General features: G+C 42.9%; 1 protein-coding gene across 16 annotated transcripts in view; it reads right to left on the minus strand.

The window, feature by feature from the left end:
* Positions 1-26,130, minus strand: part of LOC116942220 (transcription factor 12-like) — a 188,511-nt gene that overhangs the window by 47,760 nt on the left and 114,621 nt on the right. For 15 of the 16 annotated variants that reach the window (XM_032953923.2, XM_032953927.2, XM_032953924.2 and 12 more), the window contains 2 exons: positions 4,266-4,368; positions 2,579-2,730 (listed from right to left, as the gene is read on the minus strand). In XM_032953923.2, coding sequence (XP_032809814.1) covers positions 2,579-2,730; positions 4,266-4,368 — 255 coding nt within the window. Of the gene's footprint in view, positions 1-2,578; positions 2,731-4,265; positions 4,369-22,524; positions 22,767-26,130 lie in introns of those variants that run through there. The other variant, XM_032953939.2, reaches the window with a different exon arrangement.

A 26,130-nucleotide genomic window follows, 5' to 3' on the forward strand; every position in this document is an offset into this window, starting at 1 on the left:
TTCCCCATATTGCTATTTTTCAGATGCAGAATGCAGACTTCCCGATTCAAGAGGATGCAATGGGAGTTGTATACTTATGCAAATTAATGAATCATGGCGATAGTTTTCACCAGGTCGTATCACAAGCACTCTCATGTGATGTATAACAATATGCAGATATGAAGCAACACATTAACTTCTAGCCTCTAGTGACACACGAATGCAAATTTTAGTTATACCAAAGGCACAACCCTCATTAAGGGTAGAGTGAGCAAAATTAACAGTTATTCTTCCATTAATTATTTATATGTCCACAAAACGTTCAGCTAATGGATGTTTTTAATGGATTGGTTTGGGAGACGCAGACTGCAACTATCAAACTATTCGAGTGTCACAAAGTTAATAGGTAACATAATTAGTGTTAAAAAAGTGCAAGCTTTAAGAAGTAAAAATTAACACATAACAAAGGAATTGCATCTTGAAGAAAACATTAAGTGCGCATGATATACATGAAGCACATCTGTATGTAAATTTACCTTTCAATATATTAAAAGTGCATATGATTCAAATAAAAAATCTATTATAAAAGCTGCAAATTACTATTCATAGAAGAATGTGCACGCAAATTGTGTACATGCTATTCAATGCTTTCATGATAATTTTCAAATATATTCTATAGAGCGGGCTCCAAAAGTGTCAATGTCCTAGCAATTCTGTACTGTAACGGAACGTGTTGGTCAACCGTCAAGTATTAAAGCAATCCCCCGTACGTGTGCTAATCAGACAGCTCATGTACAAATTACTTATTTTTGTATGTATGCTGAACTTCTTTTGCGCCATACGTAGCCAACCGTGCTAATCGATATACAACCTCTGCGGTCATCCCTTTGTTTTCCACCATCTGGGTGCCCACTCTGATGCTGCCTGTCACAGTGTAACCCTATACACTCTAAGATCCCAGACATGCGCAAGACCAATCTCGACTTCCTCCACCGATTAGATCTACACCTACAGTGCTTTTAATCAAATGCTATTCAAAACTCGAAGTTAGATAACAACATCCTGGTATTGTTATACGTCTTAGAGCAGTAACAGTTGAAAACCTATATTCTGGGATAAAAGTTAGTTCCAAAAGCAACGATAAATCAAACGCTGTTAAAAGTCAAATCTAGTGTTTCATCATTAGACCTTCTTTGCCAGTACCAAAATATAATATGGGTTTTCCCCTTTTTTCTGGCAACAAAACTGAAACCTTTTTACAAGGATTCATGTCTGCATTAACCACAATACCTGCAGTCAAAATGCAAAAAAAAAACACACTATGATAATATATGCATTGTCCTTGAAACTGATTGGTCCACACCAAGGGATGGCTTTCTTTTGAGCCTCGACCCAATTGGTGCGCGACCAGATGACGCCAAAAGGCGTACAGCTCAAAGACAATGCACTATCAAAGTAATGAAAGCTCGGGGTGAGCATCTACATCATTAGACCTCCTTTGCCAGTACCAAAATATAATAATAGGGTTTTTCCCCTTTTTTGGCAACAAAACTGAAACTGCATTGACTTTGAGCTGTACGCCTTTTGGCGTCATCTGGTCGAGCACCAATTGGGTCGTGGCTCAAAAGAAAGCCGTCCCTTGGTGTGGACCAATCAGTTTCAAGGACAATGCATATATTATCATAGTGTGTTTTTTGTTTGTATTTTGACTACAGGTATTGTGGTTAATGCAGACATGAATCTTTGTAAAAAGGTTTCAGTGTTTTTGCTAGAAAAAAGTGGAAAAACCCTATTATCAAATCTAGTGGGTATAAAAATGTCACCGATGCTTCATTAGGTTATGTCGGGGTCTAAATTCTGCTTTACTGGCATTTATAGATGTTGCCGATATATTTTGCCAAGATGCTAATCACTGTGTTTATGCTGGGAGTGAGCATGAGTCACACAACCTCATAACTCTTATCTGTAAATGGACTTATTGAAGTAACACTTTCCGCTCCTAAATAATTATTTTATTTTTCATCATCATGTTTAAGACATGATGAAAAATAACATTATAATGAGAAGCAAGCCACTCAGAAATATGCGGGTGGTACGCTATAATTACATTTTGGACAATGTAGCAAGATCAAGTGACACAAATATTATGGATTTACAGGTGCACTAAAGCATCTGCAAAGGTTTTATTGAAAGCCAATACTGTGGTATTTCAAGCAAATGTACCAAGATCATCGTGGATAACATTGTCAAAAGCAATAGCAACCAGATGTGTGTTTGTGGTAACTATAGCGATGGCAGGAACAAAGCACAAAATGCACCTCACATTCTAACAAAACTATTTATATATACCGAGTGCACAAGGCAGCATTGTATGCCCATGTTTAATATTTCAAGACCCTGCATTGTTAATCCACGTCTACCACCACGGAGACAGTAAAACTGGCTGACTCTGTGTGCTCTATGTTTAGCATAGTTGGTTATGGGCATTGGGAACACAACCAACCGAATAAATAAATAAAGCGTCCAATTCATAGGGTGACATGCGCAGACAAAGCAAGGACGAGGAAAAAACAATGGCAGGGGTGGTGCACAACTGTACCAAGCGCTCATGTGGATGTGGATGCGGATGCAGGCTGCTGTAGCCTCCTGGCTGCGTCATGTGACCAGCCGATGCTCCCAGCATGCTGCTGTAACCCTGCTGACTCATGCCATTGGATGAACTCCAGAGGTCCGAAGAGCCGTGCGCAGCATCTGCCCAAAAAAAGAGAGAAAAAAAAACGGTGGTGGGCAGGAGGGGTGAGGAAGGAGGCACCACTCATAGCGCATGCGACCTGCACGCTTGCACCCCGACAAGACGCACGGCGGCAGCTTGAGTACAGTCAAACAGAGAAAAAGATCCCCCCCGTATAGCGTTCACAGACTGTTGGGGGAAGTGCTGTGAGCAAGCACCTATGAAGGCCGGCACAGCTCACCAGCGGGTGGGTGGGTGGCCAGCAACAACGCCTGGCTGCCTTCGTCGCCCCAGTGGCGATGTTTACACATCGCACCCGGTACTCATTTGAGGCTGAGTCGACCTATAGGGGGCCCAGGACCAATTCAGATAATCGTCACTGGTGTTGGTGACCGTGAGTGGGAATTTAACTCGGGTCGCCGGGTTCGTAGTGCGGTAACCGCTGCACTACTGGCTCCCCACCTACAGTGTACGTTGTATAAACACACGCATGCACACCGCATTCATAAACAGCATGCAGTGTGGCATACCGGAGAAAATGTGGTTGTTCTTTTGGAGAAAAAATAACTGCAAATTTTGTTAGCGAGCCTCTATTAAAGTGTGGCCTGGCACATGAGTGGGGGTGGGGAAGGGGGAGGCCAGTATATTTGAGGAGTCAACGCTGTCTCCCGAGTGTTTTGTGCTTGACACACCACAGCAAGTGCTCATTTAAGGCCAAGTCACCCAAGAGGCAAGTGCCAGGTATCTGATATCAAATGCTACTTGTGTGTATGGCCAGCAATTAAACATGTTCTTTTCTCCACTTCGAAGAACATACATTATGTTGCATATGTAGTTATGAATGTAACTTGTTTTTTGTTATTTTCATTGAACCTATCCACGTGACTTTACCGAAAGACCCAAAGAACATGGATTCTCTGAATCGTTTTAACATAGAGGAAATGCAATATAAAAAACCTAATGCAAGTCCAATTGAGATCACAAATGAAATATATATGAAATGTACTCCACGCATCCATATACAAACACATATTATAAATTGTGTAAAGTATATCAAGCAAGATAAAAGGAGAGAGCAAACTGTGTCAAGGACAATCAGTTGTGGTTTCTAACTGACCATTTTCTCATCAGTTTGGTCAATTTATTTTATGCTGCCTTCCTTCCAGTGACACAACTTTTTCCATTGAAAATGTGTTTTCTCAACAATGATTGTGTAAACTCAAATTTGTGAGTGTGATGGTCCTCATGATGAAATTCTCGTCGACTCAGCCTCAAATGAGTACCTTTGTGCTGTGTGTATGCATCGCCACTGGGGAGACAAAAGTGGATGGGCGTGGTGCTGGCCACCCACCCATCCCCTCGCGTATCATGCCGGCCTTCAAAGGTGCTTGTGAGCAGCACTTGCTCCAAACAATCCGTTAAGGCTGTATAGGGGGGGGGGGTTCTTTGTCTTATACACAGAGACCCTTCAAACCTAACCGAGCTAGCCAACGTAAGCGGCAGCTGCAAGGGGACAGGTGTCAACGGACCCAACAGCAGCGTCCCATGTACTCACCTTGCATGAAGTAGGGGCTGGAGAACATACTGCCAGGCGGTTTGGCCGAGTAGCTGGGCGACTCGCGGTTGAACTCGTCTGCTGCGACCGAGGGTGCGTACACCTGCGGTGGGAAGAGGCGGGAGGGACGAGCAGAGAGACGGCCTCTGTTAGAACCACCTCTTAGATCGGGGCGACGGCACACTTTTAACAAAGAATAACATAAATCCCAGAGCGAGGGAGGGAGACGGGGGTGGAATGTGAACAACGGTGTTGTCACTGTCAGGTTTAGGTATGTGTCACGCGCTTGTTTTAACCACGCCATGTTTTAAAACACTTTCCAACAGGACAATACTGCGTCCTTAAGGTTACATTTGTGGTGAATACAAGTTGATTTTATTGTGATTTCCGTTAAAAACGATGTAGCACAATTAACTACAAGGTATTCAAGTAAAATTAGTCGAGGGAAAACCCAGGAATGGATGGAATGTATGCTTATTTTGTAAGGGACATTTGCCAATTAAAAAAAAAACTGTCAAATGCTGTATAGCCTGCTCAAATCTTGGTTTGTCATGTGTAAGATAGTCATTTTAAGCCTATGTCAATTTAGCACCGGAGGAAGGCCTCGTGATGCCATGGTAAGTTGCGAGGGCTGTTTAATAATACTTCACCACACTGGGTGGGTTGGTGAGGCGATACGAGAAGGCAACATCGGTAATAAATACATTTCCACTGATGTTAGCCATGGCTAGAAATCTCACTCGCTGTGCGACAACGTCCCCTTTCAACGTGTACTATCATTATAGTACTTCTATATAAACCTCATAACAATATTACCTGAACATGACATGTACGTGGTCCAGCAAATGCAACATTAAACGTTGAACGACCACAGTGCATACATAATACCATCAACTCTGCAAATTAGCGATGCGAGCAACGAACCAAGCAAGCAAACACATTCCAAGACAAACATATCACTTGAAAATAAGCAAACAGGCCATATTCATGGCATACACGGCATTACAATGCAAGGACAGACAAAATAAACATTTTCTTAAAAGATGCATAAGTGGGGATGCAATAAGACTTCAGCCTCCCACGGCAGAAAGCGGGCGCCCACACACGAATGTGCAGAGCGTGCAGATTTCCACATGCCAGCGAGAAGCTTTGAGAGGGACGTCGCGGAGCGAACCTCACTCACGCCACGCTACACTTCCCCCGGCGGCGGCTGGTGCTGACGAGGCATCGGTAATAAACGTAATCCTACGTTCGGACAAACGCTCGGCGACATATGTCGTACTCGAGCGGTAATCCATCACTGTCAGTGGGGCGGGCGGGCGCCCGATCCCAGAGCCGCGTGAGCGTCGGCGGATGAGCGCGCCAATCGTGGCGACCGCCGGGCGCGCTTGTCCACCGCGTGTGTCCTCCCGAGCTCATTAACCCTTAAAGATGCACAAGTGCAGGGCCCTCCGGCAGCCCGGAGAATGGGCTGGGGGGGGGGGGTTCTCAACCCGAGGGCCGCAGATCCCCTAAGACATCATTTAGAGGGTCCGCCCAGTTGTAAAAGGGGGTCCATGGGGAATATGCAAAAGTGCAAAGAGGTCTGTGATCCACAAGGGAAATGGGAGTTGTAAGAATAGGTTTTACCCTTTCTGGCAATAAAACATGTGTGAAGATGTTAAAACACCAAAATGAAACCTTTTGTAGGAAATCATGTCTGCATTACCCACATATACTTGTGGTGAACATGCAAATAAAAAACATGCTCTGGTAGTATATGCATTGTCTTTGGTCCATACCAGAGACAGCTTTCTTTAAAGCCTAGTCTCAAACAGTGCTCGACCAGAGGACGCCAAAAGGCGAACATGGAGTTGTCTTCTTCGCATGATCCACACACCGGCCGCACCCATAACTTGACCAACCTCCTGATGTCAACTGACGGCAAAGCCAAATTGCATTCTGTTATGAGGAGGCTGTTTGCAGAGGGGGCGTGGTAATTGCAGAGGGGGCGTGGTATTGCAGAGGGGGCGTGGTAATTGCAGAGGGGGCGTGGTATTGCAGAGGGGGCGTGGTATTGCAGAGGGGGCGTGGTATTGCAGAGGGGGCGTGGTATTTGCAGAGGGGGCATGGTAATTGTAGAGTGCGTGGTATTGCAGGGGGTGTGTGGTATTGCAGAGGGCGCGTGGTATTGCAGAGGGGGCGTGGTATTGCAGAGGGGGCATGCACAGTGGTCGGGGTCCATGCAAGTGGGGGGGGGGGGGGATGTTGCCTGAGGGGTCCCCTCACTTCCACAACGGTTGGGACCAATGGCCGAGCACGCTGTCCAAGACCGCCACCCTATATTTCTGTTACCTATACATCTTATTCAGTTGTTAAGGACAATTAAATATGCACACCTTTTAGTTGTTCAGGTTTATTAGCATGCGTTTTGTTATAATTTAGCAGCAACAGCAGGGTTCGATTTTTACAGAACAATATTCAATCCAATTGTCGCAAATTAGCAATGTTTTGACAAATCCAATTCGGTGTTTTACATGTCATAATTGCTAAGCTCGAAAATTCTAAGTGGTTGATATCGTACAAAACAAACACAATAGTTCAAATGAGATTTTAAAAAATCAGTCGGTAAAATTGCCCCACTATTAAAAAACAAGGTTATACGAATAGGAAAGGAGAGAACGGGTTTGATTGGTAAGCCACGATTGTCATGCTTGAGAACAGAGCATACGATCAAGCGTGTACGTGTGCGCACACGTATATAAAAATAAGCACTTGAAAATTGTATTCTTCATAGCAGTTTCATTGCAAATATAACCATAGCAACTGTCTCCAAGTGTTTATTACCATGAATATGGGGTTCAACTGCCATTGTGTTAAAACAAACATGGAAAAAACCCACCCAGCACTGCCGTGTACATTAGGCAGCGCAATGCCTCTTTGTAACCAACGCAGGTACACCGCACTCCTGATAGCAAAACCAAAAGCGAGTTTCAGCAACCTTGAAAATGGGCTGATGTGGCACCGAAGGAAATCAAGAATAATGTTACTACGTTAGTATTGTAATATAACTGATATTAACAATTTACATTCTTAATATTAAACCAACTTTGAGTTGTATAATTCATAATTGAACAATGTCAGATGTACAAAGTTGATGACAATAATTAACAGCCCTTTTGACAATGCACTAACGCACGAAGCAATGACAAAGGGCTGTTAATCCATTGATGGATGAAGGCTTCCTCAGACCTTGTCAGCCATGGGAGATTGTTTGATCAAACTTCACCACACTGGTCCTCTGCCAGGTGCGAAAGGGGTACCCATGGCCTCTTCATACAGTGAGGGAAAAAAGTATTTGATCCCCTGCTGATTTTGTACGTTTGCCCACTGACAAAGAAATGATCAGTCTATAATTTTAACGGAAGGTTTATTTAAGCAGTGAGAGACAGAATGATAACAAAATCCGGAAAAAACACATGTCAAATATGTTATAAATTGATTTGCATTTTAATGAGGGAAATAAGTATTTGACCCCCTCTCAATCAGAAATATATCTGGCTCCCAGGTGTATTTTATACAGGTAACGAGCTGAGATTAGGAGCACACTCTTAAAGGGAGTGCTCCTAATCTCAGCTTGTTATCTGTATAAAAGACACCTGTCCACAGAAGCAATCAATCAATCAGATTCCAAACTCTCCACCATGGCCAAGACCAAAGAGCTCTCCAAGGATGTCAGGGACAAGATTGTAGACCTACACAAGGCTGGAATGGGCAACAAGACCATTGCCAAGCAGCTTGGTGAGAAGGTGACAACAGTTGGTGCGATTATTTGCAAATGGAAGAAACACAAAATAACTGCCAATCTCGCTCGGCCTGGGGCTCCATGCAAGATCACACCTCATGGAGTTGCAATGATCAAGAGAACGGTGAGGAATCAGCCCAGAACTACACGGGAGGATCTTGTCAATGATCTCAAGGTAGCTGCGACCATAGTCACCAAGAAAATAATTGGTAACACACTACGCCGTGAAAGACTGAAATCCTGCAGCGCCCGCAAGGTCCCCCTGCTCAAGAAAGCACATATACATGCCCGTCTGAAGTTTTCCAATGAACATCTGAATGATTCAGAGGACAACTGGGTGAAAGTGTTGTGGTCAGATGAGACCAAAATGGAGCTCTTTGGCATCAACTCAACTCGCCGTGTTTGGAGGAGGAGGAATGCTGCCTATGATCCCAAGAACACCATCCCCACCGTCAAACATGGAGGTGGAAACATTATGCTTTGGGGGTGTTTTTCTGCTAAGGGGACAGGACAACTTCACCGCATCAAAGGGACGATGGATGGGGCCATGTACCTTCAAATCTTGGGTGAGAACCTCCTTCCCTCAGCCAGGGCATTGAAAATGGGTCGTGGATGGGTATTCCAGCATGACAATGACCCAAAACACACGGCCAAGGCAACAAAGGAGTGGCTCAAGAAGAAGCACATTAAGGTCCTGGAGTGGCCTAGCCAGTCTCCAGACCTTAATCCCATAGAAAATCTGGAGGGAGCTGAAGGTTAGAGTTTCCAAACATCAGCCTCGAAACCTTAATGACTTGGAGAAGATCTGCAAAGAGGAGTGGGACAAAATCCCTCCTGAGATGTGTGCAAAGCTGGTAGCCAACTACAAGAAACGTCTGACCTCTGTGATTGCCAACAAGGGTTTGGCCACCAAGTACTAAGTCATGTTTTGCAGAGGGGTCAAATACTTATTTCCCTCACTAAAATGCAAATCAATTCATAACATTTTTGACATGCGTTTTTCTGGATTTTGTTGTTATTCTGTCTCTCACTGTTCAAATAAACCTACCATTAAAATTATAGACTGATCATTTGTCAGTGGGCAAACGTACAAAATCAGCAGGGGATCAAGTACTTTTTTTCCCTCACTGTAATTCACTGATATTCTTAGCTCTTTCGGTAAAGTCACGTTGAAGGGAAACAATGAAATAATAAAATATATGGTCGGTTTATTATATATTTTCTTATTTTATTGTTTTCCCTTCGACGTGACTTTACCGAAAGAGCTAAGAATATGAATTACTGCAGTCACGAAAGCTTTAAATCAAAATGTAATTCACTCGGCACCAATGTGAGCCATGTCCAGGAAAGAAACTTATTTCGTTGAGTTCAGAGCACAGAGCACTATCCAATGCCCTATCCAATGCCCTAACCAATGTTCTCACCAATGCACGAAGCAATGATCTAACCAATGCACTCACCAATACTCCCACCAAAGCACTCACCAATGCACTAAGCAATACACGAAGCAATGCTCTAATCAATGCACTAAGCAATGCGTCAAAACTCCACCCACACACGTATAGACATCTTTTTGTTGTTGCACTGCAAGCATTCGGATCTGCAAATCCTGCAGAGAAAAGGCTCTGAGAGGACTTTGTAATGAAAACTTTACAAATGCAAAGTTGGCCATGTGCTACTTACAGCAGATAAACCAATTTACCAGCATATAAACTTTGTCGTTTGGATGTCAAAAACACTTATAGCACAAATACCATCAAAGCACCGTATTCTACTGTTGTGTACAGTTAGGAGTTTGATAACAGAAACATCCATACACACATATTGGTTGCAATACATTATAATGCAAAGCCCTTCATCAACCCACTTATGACATTGTAGTTGTTGCTCTGCATCTACACTGGCCATACGAAAGAAGAAGAATCCACTTTCAGACGAAGGCCTCCCAATGCTGCATCATCGCTCATGGGAGTTATTTGACCATACCTCACCACACTGGTCAGTGCAGATTGGTGAGGAGGGGGGGGGGCAGGAACCGGTTGAGATATCACTTACCATTGATATTAAACGTGGCCTGGAACCAAAGTCAGGCCACATAGATCCATACAGCTGTGCATTAACTACTGTACCATGATCGCCCCCCCCCCCCACTATACACCAACGATACAATAAGGTAATAATTGTTTTGATTAGCTGGCATAGTGTTGTCCAAAATATAAGCACAAGTCAAAAGTCTGTTATAATTCGAGAGACGAACAAGCCTGCTAAAATGACTCATTTCATACTGAATTCCATAGTGCAAAGCCACTACACCATACTCCTTCACATGCTGATGTGCTCACTTTTAAAATTACAACATGCACAGTAAATACGCATTTTTTTACGCCAATTGACTGCAAGTGCTTATTAGGGTATTTCCGTAAACGATTAACTGTTTGAGTACGTTTATTGACAGCTGTGCTGCAGTGCAGTTTTTTAGATGGAATTAGTAACACCGAGTGTGAGTTATTGTGTATAGATGAGAATTAAAGAATCGCCAAAATAAATGTCAACACCATCTCAGTTGATGGATGTGAATGCCTCATGGCATGACGAGAAAACGAGGCATTACCTTGTGAGCCCAGCAGAGTGCGTATGTAGTGTAGCGAGGTATTAACTATAAACACAATGGAAATATCTATTAGTGCCAAAAAGAAAACATTTCCACAGCTGATGGTAGACCTGATTAACAAACAAAGCAAAAGGGTAGTGGTCCTGCAGATAGGTTGCTCACCCAACTTCTGGCAAAACGAAGGGCTTCCATGAGAGGGAGCTCAAGGCAGCTGCTCGAGCGGGTGTTCTAGGGCGCCGCGGTGGCAACACGGGAGAGAGAAGGTCGTGGATTCGATCCCGACGCCTTTATATTTGGAGTTTGCATGTTCTCCCCGTGGCCGCGTGGATTTTACTCTGGGTCCTCCGGTTTTTCCCTCCACAACACAAAAGAACTGTCAATCTCCCTCGGCCTGGGGCTCCATGCAAGATCTCACCTCGTGGAGTTGCAATGATCATGAGAACGGTGAGGAATCAGCCCAGAACTACACGGGAGGATCTTGTCAATGATCTCAAGGCAGCTGGGACCACAGTCACCAAGAAAACAATTGGTAACACACTACGCCGTGAAGGACTGAAATCCTGCAGCGCCCGCAAGGTCCCCCTGCTCAAGAAAGCACATGTACATGCCCGTCTGAAGTTTGCCAATGAACATCTGAATGATTCAGAGGACAACTGGGTGAAAGTGTTGTGGTCAGATGAGATCAAAATGGAGCTCTTTGGCATCAGCTCAACTCGCCGTGTTTGGAGGAGGAGGAATGCTGCCTATGATCCCAAGAACACCATCCCCACCGTCAAACATGGAGGTGGAAACATTATGCTTTGGGGGTGTTTTTCTGCTAAGGGGACAGGACAACTTCACCGCATCAAAGGGACGATGGACAGGGCCATGTACCGTCAAATCTTGGGTGAGAACCTCCTTCCCTCAGCCAGGGCATTGAAAATGGGTCGTGGATAGGTATTCCAGCATAACAATGACCCAAAACACATGGCCAAGGCAACAAAGGAGTGGCTCAAGAAGAAGCACATTAAGGTCCTGGAGTGGCCTAGCCAGTCTCCAGACCTGAATCCCATACAAAATCTGTGGAGGGAGCTGAAGGTTCGAGTTGCCAAACGTCAGCCTCGAAACCTTAATGAATTGGAGAAGATCTGCAAAGAGGAGTGGGACAAAATCCCTCCTGAGATGTGTGCAAAGCTGGTAGCCAACTACAAGAAACGTCTGACCTCTGTGATTGCCAATAAGGGTTTGGCCACCAAGTACTAAGTCGTGTTTTGCAGAGGGGTCAAATACTTATTTCCCTCATTAAAATGCAAATCAATTCATAACATTTTTGACATGCGTTTTTCTGGATTTTGTTGTTGTTATTCTGTCTCTCACTGTTCAAATAAACCTACCATTAAAATTAGACTGATCATTTCTTTGTCAGTGGGCAAACGTACAAAATCAGCAGGGGATCAAATACTTTTTTCCCCTCACTGTAAATACTGCCGAAAAAAACAGAGGGGTAGGGAATTCAGGAATGTTCTCAACTGTGAGAATAGGTTTTCCCCTTTTTTCTCGCAACAAACAGGTGTGAAGATGTTAAAACACAAAATTGAAACCTTTTACAAGGAATCATGTCTGCATTAACCACAATACTTTGTTTGCATTCTGACCACAAAAACACTCTGATAATATATGCATCGTCTTTGAAACGGATTGGTCCACACCAGAGACAGCTTTCTTTTGAGCCTAAACGGTGTTAGACCTGTTATTTGCCAGAAAAAAATGGGACAACCTATTCTCATATTTTGGTACTGGCAAAGGAGGTCCCATGATGTTCTCAACTGTAAGCAAGACTGAAGTACATTGCAGACCTGCTGTTGTTTAGTCGGACATGGCCTCAAAGACCAGTGCTGGGCAAATTTGTTCAATAAAGACTTTCATTGAAGCCGCCAGCACGTCATAGTTTTGAGATATTGCGCAACACAGGACCATTCGGGTCAAAGCAACGGACCGTGATTACGGGGTTAGGGCAGTACACGGAGAGCTGGGCAGCCAGTACTGTGTGCTCATTTCACATCGTACGTCTTCCCCCCCCCTCGACCACCACACCACCACTACCCATCCCCTCTGCCTCAACACAACCCTGCGCACAGTCAGAGGTTTATTAAAAGCAGATGGCAAGAACAAAAGCTCGGCCAAGTCGTGCACGACTGCGCCACTGCTCCACCCTCAATCAACAGAGCTGGGCATTTATTGTGGTTAAAAAATAAATTAATTCGGAAAATTGGCCATTTCATTCATGCGTTTTGGTATTTGACAAAGTCTTACTTTTATCTGCCTTTTGCCATTTCCTATGTGGTAGATATTATATTATGTGCATGTTACACAATGTTAAAGCATGTTATTGGGTAAGGAATGAGGTTGACATGAGGTGTGTGCACATGCATACACACATCAAAATAGTACACCTGGTTTGCTTTAGTTTACTTCCTGTAAAATATATTACATTACTTTGAATATCATTTCACAATAGGTCTTGTAATGGGGAAAAGTTAATCATTGCAAAATGTCGTAAGTTTAATCGTTTACTAAATGAACAAGCTGTGTGAATGTGCTAGGTGGTTATATTTCGGTATCAGTGTGAAAATATATAAATCATGTTCCTGCCCTGTAATATACTTCAGGGCAAGTGAAAGTTACTTGTAGGGTGAAAGCTCACCCAACCTGATGGAACCATCCGTCCATGCTGTCTTGTGAAATGTTACTGTACTTGCATGCTGCATATCACATATTGAGACCATTTTACTCCAGAATTAATTTGCAGCGTTTCAAATGTTTTTTCTATACGAGTTGCAAAATCTAAATGTACAAGATGAAAACTGTGCACATCCAAAATCATATGGTGCTGAATGCAATCCTTGCAGTCAAGGTAGCTCAGTTCATGCCTAGACCATACATTGCGCACATTATTACTTGAGCAACACATGTTTTTAGGTAACTTTGCTAGCCCAGTAATTATACAAACTATACTTTGCAAATGACGAAAACCAGCCTAACAATAATAAACTTTCGTTTTCGTGAGCTGAATTGTTGATACTGCCAAAGCTAACACAAAAATATCCTCATGCTATACTTCCCCGTTCAAAATCAACATCGGGCTTTATTATCCACGATTATTCGGAAAGCAAAAGATCTGTGGAAATAGAATACAACTTAAATATGCATCATAAAGTAAGGGGTGCTTTAGACATTTTAAAAAATAAACCATAAAAGAGGCCCCGCTGCAGATCAAAGGAGACCATAAAACATAAAAATTCAGAAACCAGCCACTACAGTAATAGCAACAAAGGACTTTTCGTGACAATGGAAATCTGCAAAGACTTATCCCCAAGTTAATTTTAAATAAGAAGCACCTGATCTTTAGGAAACCACTATAATGAGCCCCAGATGTCAGCAGAAGACGAAAGCAAGTGCAGACTGACCTACATGCTCCCAAAACATGCATTACTTTGTGAGTTCGCCCTGCTGATTTTACTCCTGTAAGGACTGTTTATTTTGCAGTGAAATGAAATCTAGGGATAAAACACAGGAAGCAATGTGAAACGCAGCACTGAAACCGCTTCGTAGCAGACCGAATCCGTCGCTTTAAAACGAGCGCTGTGATCTGAAACCAGCTAGAGCTATGCACGCCCTTGAAGCACTATTGGGCAAACAGCTTGGATCGATTTCCTTGCCTGACTCGCATCATCTATAATCGCAAGTGATGGGAGCGGCTTTCATGTGAGAGAAGAAAGGGAACTCGATGCGTAAGTACCACACAGTGCATACTGTACTGATATCCCTGTACCCCTGTGTAGGTGGGCCTGACGCTATATAGAAAAAAAGTTGGCAAAGTTTGAAAGAAAAAGGCCCAAAACTTTAACATTTGTTCCAAATTCTCTCCCATTCAATAGCGCAGAGTTCACTGGAACACACGCATTTTATTAATATTTTTTTTACACAGCCTGAGGGCCTGCCATCTTGGCAAAGCTGCCATCTTGTTTTTGCTGGCATGCTTCCCTTGGCACGCATTCGCGATAAATTGCATTAGACAAAGATAGGGCGCTTTGTACGAAATGTTTAACGCAATAATGATACATTTTTCTGCCTTTCCGCGATGCCAACACCGGAAGTTATTTTACTCTAATTTTTGGGAAACTTTACATGGTAATATGCTGCTGTAAAAATAACTAAATCACAATTACTTCTATGAATTCCCTTTCCTTCCCAAATTCACATGCACCAGCATTTTATCTGCCAATTCCAAATAAAAGCACCTGTTTCCATAACAAAGGCTTTATCCTACAGCCTCAGAGACGCCGAGATACATCACACGCTGCCTTCAACTTGCCACTGCGCTGCCAGAAAACACTAAAAAGATGGCCACATCCCGATTGCCTTACGGTGTCGCCATCGGCAAACATCTCTTTCTCTTGGCGGGGAGCTTCCTTTGCCGCCCAGCGCACAGGGGCGGTGGCCAGCCAACCAGGGTTCTTTGTAACTCCTGTGACCCCTGCGCTGTCTGTTGGCATGACACTGCCCAGGCCAACTGTGAGGTCAGCAGGTAACACTAAACACAACAGCGGAGAGCACAAACACCGTTCATGGCTCCAACATGCCCAGCGAGCGTTGTTTATCAATGAGGGTTGGGGGAGAAGATGCTACATCGTGACAAATTTAAAACAAGAAGGCAAGCTAATTAATCTTGCGAAGGCAGGTCTCTCAGTGGAAGTGAAAAATCCCATTTGACCCCAGTGTAATCAATACCGACCCTCACCGCTGTATGCAAATACCATGAGGGGTCAGGTTTTCAGAACAAAATGATTAAAAGGCAGACAATTGTAATGTCTATTTTACATTTTAAAGCCTTGATAATGTAACTAGAGAAACTGTATATGAATTCAAAAGTATATATATTAAAATAAACGCTGTTAAAACAATTTACCACCACATCCTCAATATATTTTAAGAATCATTAGTTGCATATACTTGATTAGTCAGTACATCTTATGCATTTTTACATATTCATGAAATGTATTTCATAACTCTATTGACATGCTGCTCATGATTTGTTTTAAGTACACCAATATAGCAAAAACTGCATTTGGGGGCGTGGAGGTTGTGAAACCATACTTCAGCACACTGGCCACTGCAGGTTTATGAAGGAGGCACACTATTCTATAGGAGTTTAAATGTCACAGAGAGTGAACAGAACAGGGTGTATTTTCTTGCTCCATAACGGCAACTGCTGTGCTCGAGTCCACGAGTGAAACAATCCTCTCTCGCACAGCCAGGAACACTCACCAGTGCACGCCTTTACTCCCACAAGACAAAAGGCGAAGCTGCAAATGATCGAAAACAAATGGCGGCAACAAAAAGACATGCTCTGCGACAGACTTTAATTCGTGGGATCCACGATTAAAGTGGTACAACGTAACCAATAGCGCTCTCATGTGTACCAAGGTTAACCGCTGCTGCAGCACCACTCAATTTCCCTTATTTCTAATTATTTCTTATTGGCAGTAAATGTGGTGGGGATTGTAGTTATCAACCTGAAGAACTGCAGACGTGACAAAGCACGCAGTCCATTGAGTTTAATAACCTTATTACGCTACAGGATAGTTATGGCACCTTGAGAGCCCTCTTCTGCAAATACTCCATGTACAAAGTGACAGAGAAAATTGACATCCAGTGATATCAACTGTACCTTTGTATAAGAATTCCACTACATTACATCCTGTATCGCCGTTATTAATGCACCGTTATAAGTTATTCATTCTATCAAATACAAAACAGTATTAATGTTTAACAATGCTGCGAGGTAGTATTTTCAGGGATGTATACGTATATATCTGGATTACAGCATTCAACAATTTCCAAATAATGCACTTGGAAATCAGTGGTAAAATGCACTGAACACAAATAATTTTACCATTAAACATCAGTAAAAATATCACCTTAAAGTCAATGCTGAATTTATGCTACATGCGACTTAACAGAATAATTTAATGAGTGGGTATTACTGCGTTAACTTTATGAACTGCACACCTGGGCAAACATTCCTCTGCTAAAAACTGTAAGGTTGGCCAAACGTTTATCAGCAGGGCTGTAGGTGCTAGACCGATTTCATTTCACTGTGTACTGTAAACAAAAAAGCGATAGTGAGTGGGACTGTTTTACTTAAAATACACCCTCCACCTCTAGAATTCTGAAAATATCCAATTCAAGCAGTGCTTTGACCTGGAAATGCAAGGAAACAGCACATTCTGAAATGCACAACGACATGATGGTTATTTAAATAAAATACCACGAAAATATAAAGTACTTGGAAAACATTAATTGTAACGGACAAAAGAATAACATACTCCTGTACATTAAATGATCGCAGACGTAATGGTTGGAGCGGTGGTGCAGTGGCTAACGCACGACTCTGAATCCGCACCGCGATGATTTGGCAAGGTTGGCTGCGCACGGTGCGAAAGTCGTTCAACAAACACATACATCCCACAAACTGAATTTGATTCCCGGCCACGGCTAACACCAGTGACGAGTGATATCTCAACGGGGACCCTTTACCAACCCGCATAGTGAAGTAAGGTCAACCAACTCCCATGACTGACATGGTGTGTGGGTGCATTCATTCAGCAATGCACTTAAAAGGGACTCCAAATTATTATTTTCAACTTAATGCAAACATCATCCTTACTCACCCCTCAAAAATTATGGCCATGCTGGGATAGTGTATTAATAACCATATGCAGGGGTATATTAAAATTCCACTGTACAAACAGTACTAAAATACTGTACTATCGATTTAAAACACGTAAAGCCACAAAAATGCATTATGTCTCAACCGCTGATGCCTTCATTCCACGATACTGCCACATTGAGGAACTTTGAAACATTTTTTAAACCTGTGTTTTTTTATGCTAAAAGGAATGATTTATGATGTGAGCTTGTGGGCTACGTGCCTATTGGCCTGCTCTAGTGGCCTCTGATGGACATCTGTTATCAATATTGGGGCCTCGAGGCAGCCGCAGCACATAGGTTCACATTAAAGGCCTCATTAGCATAACCGCAATATCAAATGCGTTCCGCTGTATGTCACAATCTTGGCAACCAAATCTTCTCTACGTTTAAAGCGTACCTCAAGTGCGCCCGTAAGGGAACATTAGCCGTTAACGCTGCGCTAAATTTAACGTTTTATTTAATTTTCTCCAAGCAACTGAAGGGTTTACATTACAAAACAGTTCAACTACAAATGGTTGCTGTGAATTACAGAATTAGTAAATTACTACCAAAACCAAAGTTTAGTGCCTATTGGATATTCATGAACAATGGCTATATATTATTTTGCAAAGGTAATGGCTGGGACATTATTTGGACATTTCAGGTTCATGTCAATGCGGCAGCCAGCAAAGCAAAGAAGGCCCTCCTGCGGATCGTCCTGGCTCATCGTTAGCTGCAGCGGCCACAGGGATGCGCACGCTACCGCCTGCAGAAACCGCCAATCCTACACTTGCCCTGTATTACAACAATTATTAAAAACTTCAACTTCGGGAACAATTCACATACCACGTCACACTAGTTTTAACACTGTGCACAAAAAAATTACATGTTCAAAATTAAAACTCAAAGAAAATCTTAAACATCTGCTACGAAAAAAATGCTAACCAAAATACTGGACTTTTATTTCATTTTCTCAGGACATTACACCATAGACAACTTAGAAAATGTTATATTTAACGACTACCCATGTTCTGAGTGAGAATAATGAATATCACGTGCATTGCACCTTTGAATGACATCGTGTAAAGAGCCGTGGGATCCTACACACAGGTGTATTCTATAACTTACTTCCCTAACATGCCCGTTGAGATCACTAGCAGGCAGGCTAAAGCCTCAACAGGGATGCCACAACACAGCTCCGGTGGTGTCCAGTGTTGATTATTTTGTTGTGTTTAATGCTTGCAATGCGGGGGGGGGCTCCCAAAGTGGCCGATTGAGCGTGCCACTGTGCACCGGGAGCAGCACATAAAAAGATTGATGGAGGCCGAGGGTCATCCGTTTGGCTCGACGCGTGCAGCGATACCGGCCGTTTTGTTTGTGCAACGGTAGTCCAGTAAACTCGTAAACATACGACCGTGCGCACACGTGCACAGGCACACACACACGCTTCAAGTGCAGCATTCCGTCTGTGCGTACACACGCGCCCGCACTATGGTTTTTATTGCCCACGAGGCTGAGCGTCTTGCGCACTGGCCCGTGCAAAGTATTTGTTTATTAGTGCACACGTGAATTTGTGGGACAAGTGCACGTGCACGCTGGCTCACACCCCACACGCCAGTTTTGCCTGTGTCCGTCTGGGTCCGAGTAGGCGTACGGGGTCTAGATGATGTTCCTGCATCTGCCCGCATGCACATGGAGGAGGCTATTCACAAGCCGATGAAAACGCTGCGATAAGAAACTTTAAGACACAATCCCATTGGGGTATGTATTGGCCGAACCTCTAGCAGGATCACAATATCGTGTTCTCAGATCGATTGATCTAGTAAACCAGTGTTCATAAATTATTCAAACACACATTATGTGCCATAAGTTTACTGCCTCTTAAATACTGTATATTTCATGGACACGAAAAATTACCAGAATTTCCAAAGACGCAATAAATTGTTAGCAGGTTTTTTTTTTGCAATCAACAAAAAATAGTTGGGAAATCCAGATGGGTATAAATGTATGTCCTCTCAAATAATTGTAAATGTTGGATGCAATGAATTAGATTTTCGAAATAATGTACTGTTGAACGATTCTATAAAAATCAGGAACATACTGCAATGTGAATAACGATGAGTTCACCACAACACCAGTATTTTTCCACGAATAATGTTTGATTCTTATAAGCTGACTTATCCTCATATCAAACTGAAAACTTAACACGCACAATAAAAAAGCACAGCTCGATTCGCACGTGCAACAGGTTTTACCATCATAATATTTAAAAAAGAAATGTATACTCACAATGGGTACCTTTATTTAATATTATCACATTTACTCGATGAGCAGTGGCAAAAATGTGAAGGTTAAAATCAACCTATTACTTAACTGTGCACAACTATTTTCGAATATAACAATCACAATAACCCGGAATTAACATTATCTTCTACCATGAACGAAGAAAAATAATACGATCAATACAGCATAGAACGTGTTTTATTTTTATATAATGAAAACCAAAGGTTCATCCAGTACAAGTTCTTGGTAACAGATTAAGAGTATTTGGCTGCTATAATTTTTCACGTGATAAGCCACTTCATTGCATGTATCTATGTTGAACTTCTTTTGCACTTATGTAGCCAAACGTGCTAATCGGAGGTGTGGGGGAAGGACAACAAAATGAAGACAAAAAGCTGTTCTAAAGAAATTAGTTTTACATTTAGAACTATCAACTGTGGCTATCATTTGTCTAGGTCACTTCTGAAAAAGAGCTAAAATCTCAGTGGGCCTTAGCTGGTAAAAAAAAAAATATTCTTGGTTCTTTCGGTAAAATCACGTGACTTTACCAAAAGAACCAAGACTATGAATCCCTGCAGTCACGAAAGCTTTAAAAAAATAGTTTAGTTTACATTAATAAGTAATTTTGCTTTTTAGTGCACGTTTTTGCCCTTTTATTACGGTTGCATTATATTTGTTATATTATGCATACATTAGAAAAGTATGCTATGTTGACCCAATGGCTAAATTATCATGTTGATAAGCAAAGTATCTGTAATGTAACTAGTTTCTTAGATCACTGCGGCATTGAGAAGCTTCAAAATATCACTCCAAAAGGTTGCTTTTATGATTTAAAAAAACTAACGAGTTGATTTTTTGTTATCAGCTTTATCCAATAATATGGCTACACAATAATATTGGAGTGTATGCCTTCGTTGTTCATGGGAATGTTAAAAAAGAGCCTGCAATAATTTCACGGCTTCGGGCATAAAAATATATATTTTAATTCGACTTGCGACTCAAATGTGGGAAGTCAGCAACTCATTGATGTAATGTTTTAAGTGTGCCCGAATCAAATCCAAACAAGTTGTACATTAGACAATCACATAATCTAATGTAAAAATCTCGCCAAAAATTAGGAAAGCATGACATTTAAAAAAGGGAACCCCCTACCACAAAAATAAATAAATTAGCAACATAAATAAATTAATAACCAACATCCTACCCATAATCGGAAAAGCGTAGATAAAGTTACTGGTGATTAAGCCGCTGATTAGACTTCTATGAAAGCTTTATAAAATCAATATGGACAGTAGTGATTTGGGCTGGTGGGATTGTGGATGGGAGCGGGGACAGAAGGGCACTTTTTAGGTTCCCTGCAGTGATCGGAATGCTCTTTTGATTAGAAACAGATGGAGCTTCAGTAAAGCAAGCCGTTAAAGCCCCTCCCTCCCCCACAACCCCCCAAAGCAGCTTCTAAACAGGAAGCAAATCAAGAGCCCCCAAAATTCGCTTAAATCGAGAACTGCTTCAACCCGCCATCGGCATTCAATTGCTCAAAGAATCCATTCCGCTCGCTATCCCCCTTCCTTACAAGTGAATGAAACCTGCCTTGCTTTCATCTTTTCCTGGGCATACCCGCCTTTGCCAAGGCAAATAAACGTGGGCCATGTGGTTTTGCGATTTCACTTCCGTCTGCTGGAGATCACAAACATAGAGCTTTCACACGCGGCCAGACGAAACGCACGCACGCCGAGGAGTAGACTCAACAGTGCAAAAAATACTCGAAGCTTTTCCCATCCCACAGCAGGTTTCATTCATCTGAGCATTCGCAGGTAAAAGGCAGCCCCCCCTGGCTCCTTGTCCATTTGCAAATGTAAAGTGCGTTTATTAAAAGCGTTACCACAAAAGCGCAAATAGATCCTAACTTACTCCTGTGTTGACCATTATTACCCGCCAATAATAATATACATATTTGCACAGTTTCATATATATTTTTTATTTCATATGCAAGATATTTTACAATTACCCACGTTATTTGTTTTAATACATGACAGTTATATCAATACACCAAAGCACGCATTGGCACCTTAACGTCGTAAACACCACAACATTTTAGTAGAAACTGGACAAACACTTAAACACTTTAAGTCGGACACTAAAATGTCTGCAATGTCATACATTCAGCAACGCATGCGTACGAGACTTCGTTTTTACTCTGCACCATTCAACATCGATGTTCAGCATCACGCAGCTAAAGTTGTAATCATTTTAGTGCTCCGGTTCTCTTTTATTAAGAAACTTAAGACAAAAACAATTATAAAAATGTGTAAGAAACTTTTTTTTCTAAATATAATTAGGCCAGAAACCCATCGTTTGAGAAAAAAAAAACTTCTTACTAGCCTCTTGCGGACGAAATTCACACGGGAAAAATATGAAATTGTGCAATGTCTGTCTGAATCTGTATGAAACTAAATAATCACAAACTAATAAATCAATCACGATTTGTAAAAAAATACCAGTGTGAAATTTGATGATGAAGTTTTAAGACAGGAAGATTCCAGCACAGCAACAGCTGTCGAGGCGTGTACAGTAGAGTGCAATGGGTGATAGGGGGCTCTCATTCAGCCAGAATCCTGGCATCACAACTAAGCAAAGGGGGGGGGGGGGTCACACAGCCTTCAGCTGCCGCTAAATGACCCTGGGCCCCATTAACCAGCCGTGACCGGCAGTGTCCACACACTGCTCAACCCCCCCCCCCCCCCCCATGTAAACTGCGGTGCCGGCAGAGTTAAAGCCGCGGGAACATCCAAACCCCAAACAAACAAAAAAGGTTGAAAATTTAAACAAAAATCAACTTTGGTACTCACCGTTTTGCCATTGTAGTAGTACATTAAGGAGCTGCTGCCCATTCCTGGCACGGGGTACGCACAGTACATGGCTGCGAGGCTGCACCTGCGCGAATCTAACGGTAAACTTTTTTTTAGCGAGTCCCTTCAACCACGACACGGCGAGCCGTCGTCCCAGCCAGAGCTAATTCCTTCAGTACTGCGGCTTCCCACATGGCCATACTCCATATGGAGCCTACGCAAGCTTTGGACTGTGCCACTCTGTGCTAAAAGAGGGGGGGGGGTGTTGCGAGTTAAACACTGGCACACGCCCCCCCCCACCCCGCTCCGCCTCCCACCCCCCCCCCCCCACACATCTTTCTCCACCACGGCTGATCTAACACTCCTCCCTTCAACGCGTGTTCCTGTGTCCGGGCCTCGTAAAAAAAGACGCCGCACCAGCAAGAGGCAGCTGGAAAGAGGCAGCTGGAAAGAGGCAGTTTTTCAGGTTTTACTTGCGGCCCCGGCCCCTGTGCGCGCCTTGGGCCACCCACCACAACTCGAAAGGCAAACAGACAAACACTGCTGACATTACTCCTCCTGCTGCGGATCCTACCTGGCGACAAGAGTGGTAGGGCCCGCTAGCCCCGCAGCGTTGGATGCATTGGAGACGGCGGTGTGAGGAACGAGCGGCGCATACAAATCCGCTTAATTGACTTTTTTCTGCCTTTAATTTGATTAAAGAGCTAGTGGCAGGGAAAAATAGTGTGACGCAGGGCTAATGACTTCACCATCTGTCCCCTTCGCTGTTTATTTCAAGCTTTGTTTACTGCTGACATCATCGGCGGGGTCAGAGATGGAGAATGTCTCAGGAGGCGCGGGAAAAGTGGCTCGACAGGGCATTTTAAACACTTTGCAATTCTACATTATCAGATAGGATTACACGCATAAACGCATCCCGCTGTCCAAGTCGTGAGTCTTGTATTATCGATAAAAAAAACACGTCACGGGACCTATTCGCTGATTCTCAAAAGATGATCTCATATTTTTTGTACCTTCTATATTTGGCACCCGCACATTTTTCTTTCCCTGTCCAGGATAGACACCTTGGAGGAAACGAACAAAGGGGTTATATACAATCTAATGTATGGTACTAGCAATACAAGTCGAACAAATTAAGTCTTTATGCTTTGGTACTGCATCCAAAATTTGAAACAGGAGGATTACACACGCGCAGTTTTAGAGATTACATTTCGACACGTATAACCTACATTTCACCCGGCTGATTGCAATATATCAGCGCTGCTATCACTCAGCGGGCCTTATAATCTAGATGCCCACATAAGAAGTGGCGACTGCATGAAGGCTCTCAGGTGCACTCACAATGTACCCCTGTGTGTGTTCCCGTCTCCGTGCGCATGAAACAAATGGGCTTATCACAAGCGGTGATCACCAGGATCGGCTTCGGCCGCACGGAAAATAAATTATCTCAACATTATAATAACGGCGGTGACAATTATCCCGAGCCACACATTTACAATGCTCACAAAATCTCAGAAAGATAAAGTCACCCCACTCACCGACATTTTCATTGAGATATTTCGTGAGAAATTGTGCAGATAAAGGAAAACGGCAACTGTCTCCTGCCACCAAATGCCGAGGTTATTTTTTTTATTGGAACCACTTGTTTCAGCCGTGTCTGATGCGCCGATATGAACAATAAAGCAAGGACATACCGGTGTGTTTGTATCCTTGCATACACAGATGTTAAACATCCAAAGAATTGCAGATAAATTTGGTCTCACGATAACAAAAATAAATCTTGCGTGTGTAATAATGATATTTTATCTGGTGAACGGCATTAGTTAATTCCCCAAAGTTTTTAATTTCCTTATTTCTCAGCAATTTGTAACAACCATAATTATAGATAAGCCGCAGTAGCTCTAAAGGTCTATAGAAGTAATTAATTTGCAGCTATTATTCTCCCTTGTAAGTTAATTAAGCTGTGGTCGGCAATGAAGTCGCAACAAAGATCTTTTCTCTTTTGATCAACTTTCCGAGTACGGCACATTTTTTTCAACATGCTTTAAAAAAAAAATTGTCTGCAAACTCAGAAGGCAAATACCTGAATTAAAATTTCCAACTCGTAGTTTCCCACAGCATCGCAAACAAAATGCAGCTAAAAACACCGCGACATCACGGTCCATCGTAAAAAAAGTTAATTCCTGCGATATGTATTCAGTTCTTTACAAGGCTTTGCCAAACAGCAAGAGAAGAGAATCGTTTTATTTTCAGTGGCTGCGCCACAAGGTTCTGTTTAATGGTGAAGTAAATCCTCGGGGTGAAAGGCACTCCGATCTGTAAGGCCGGGTTGAAGAGTCAGACAGCGAAGAGTTAAACCCCTCCACGGCTGACTTGGCGACAGCTGCTATGGGCCCAGGCCCTCCGTGTCAGTCTAATACATTGTCAAAACAGTGAACTCAGTGGAAAGTCTAGCCTCCCCCGGAGGCGTTTGGGGCCACGCACTATCCTGGGAAATGAAATTACGCAAGCGCTGTTTTTACCCCACTCTGCATGCGCGCAATTCTGCGGACCGAGGAAGCATGCAGTTAATAATGATAATTTACCTATTTATCCAGGAAGCCACACAGAGTTGTTGGGGCTCTATTTTCAGGAGGGTCCCGCATTGGGTTTTTATTTTACTATGTTTTCCGACAATCAGTGAGTGTTTATTATACAAGTGGGAGGATACCGGAGCACCTGGAGAAATCCCTTGCGTGCGAGGGGGCACCAAATATATCTCCGTACAGATGGTAACAGATGGCGATTAGTCCACGAGCTGTACTCTCCTCCTGGCAAACTAGGGTATGGGCACCTCGACGCCCACGGGAAGGGAGTTTCACAACATTTATGCGATCCATCAGCCCACGCTGTCTCCACAGCACTGGATTACTTGGCGCGTGCGCCAACACCACCCGGTTAGATAAATGACCATAGACAACGTAACCTAGGCTTGTAAAAGTGCAATATATACAAACTATGTTCCTTAAATGACTCACAATTTCACAAGTGAATGGGTATGGCTCACCGATGGGGTACTTATTATAGAGATGAAACATATCTGCAAGTTTATTTGTATTTTTCTATATTATAGTTACCAATAAAAAAAGTATTACTTACGTGCATTATTGTTAAATGTAAAATATGTGAACGAAATGATAATGGACCTTTGTTGTTTATTTCTGTAATTACCTATACTGCAGTAAAATACTCATGATCATCATCGCCCACGTTCTATTCACTGATATACGACGGCCTTCCTTCCTACCTCATCCCACATGGCCCCACGATGCCACAAAACATCTCCCTCCTGCGCAATATGATCTCATCTCCCCGTCTCCATGGCAATCGTAATCTCGGGGGTGTTGTCTGCTTTGGCCGTCATTCCATCACCAGTCTCGTCCATCAGCCACCATCCCCTTCAAGCGATGTGTCCTACCGACTTCTCTTACGAGTACAGAATGAAGTCGAATTTGTGTTTGTTCCTTGATCTGGACGTTCCCCTTTTTGGATCTGTGTAATTCCAAGTATCTCTTCATTTTTCTTTGCACACTTTATGCTGTTGCTTTTGTTCCAATTTATGAGGCC

The sequence above is a fragment of the Petromyzon marinus genome, chromosome 13, assembly GCF_048934315.1.
Source record: "Petromyzon marinus isolate PM22_M1 ecotype Great Lakes invasive population chromosome 13, UKy_Petmar_22M1.pri1.0, whole genome shotgun sequence".
In the NCBI taxonomy this organism is placed as follows: domain Eukaryota; kingdom Metazoa; phylum Chordata; class Hyperoartia; order Petromyzontiformes; family Petromyzontidae; genus Petromyzon; species Petromyzon marinus.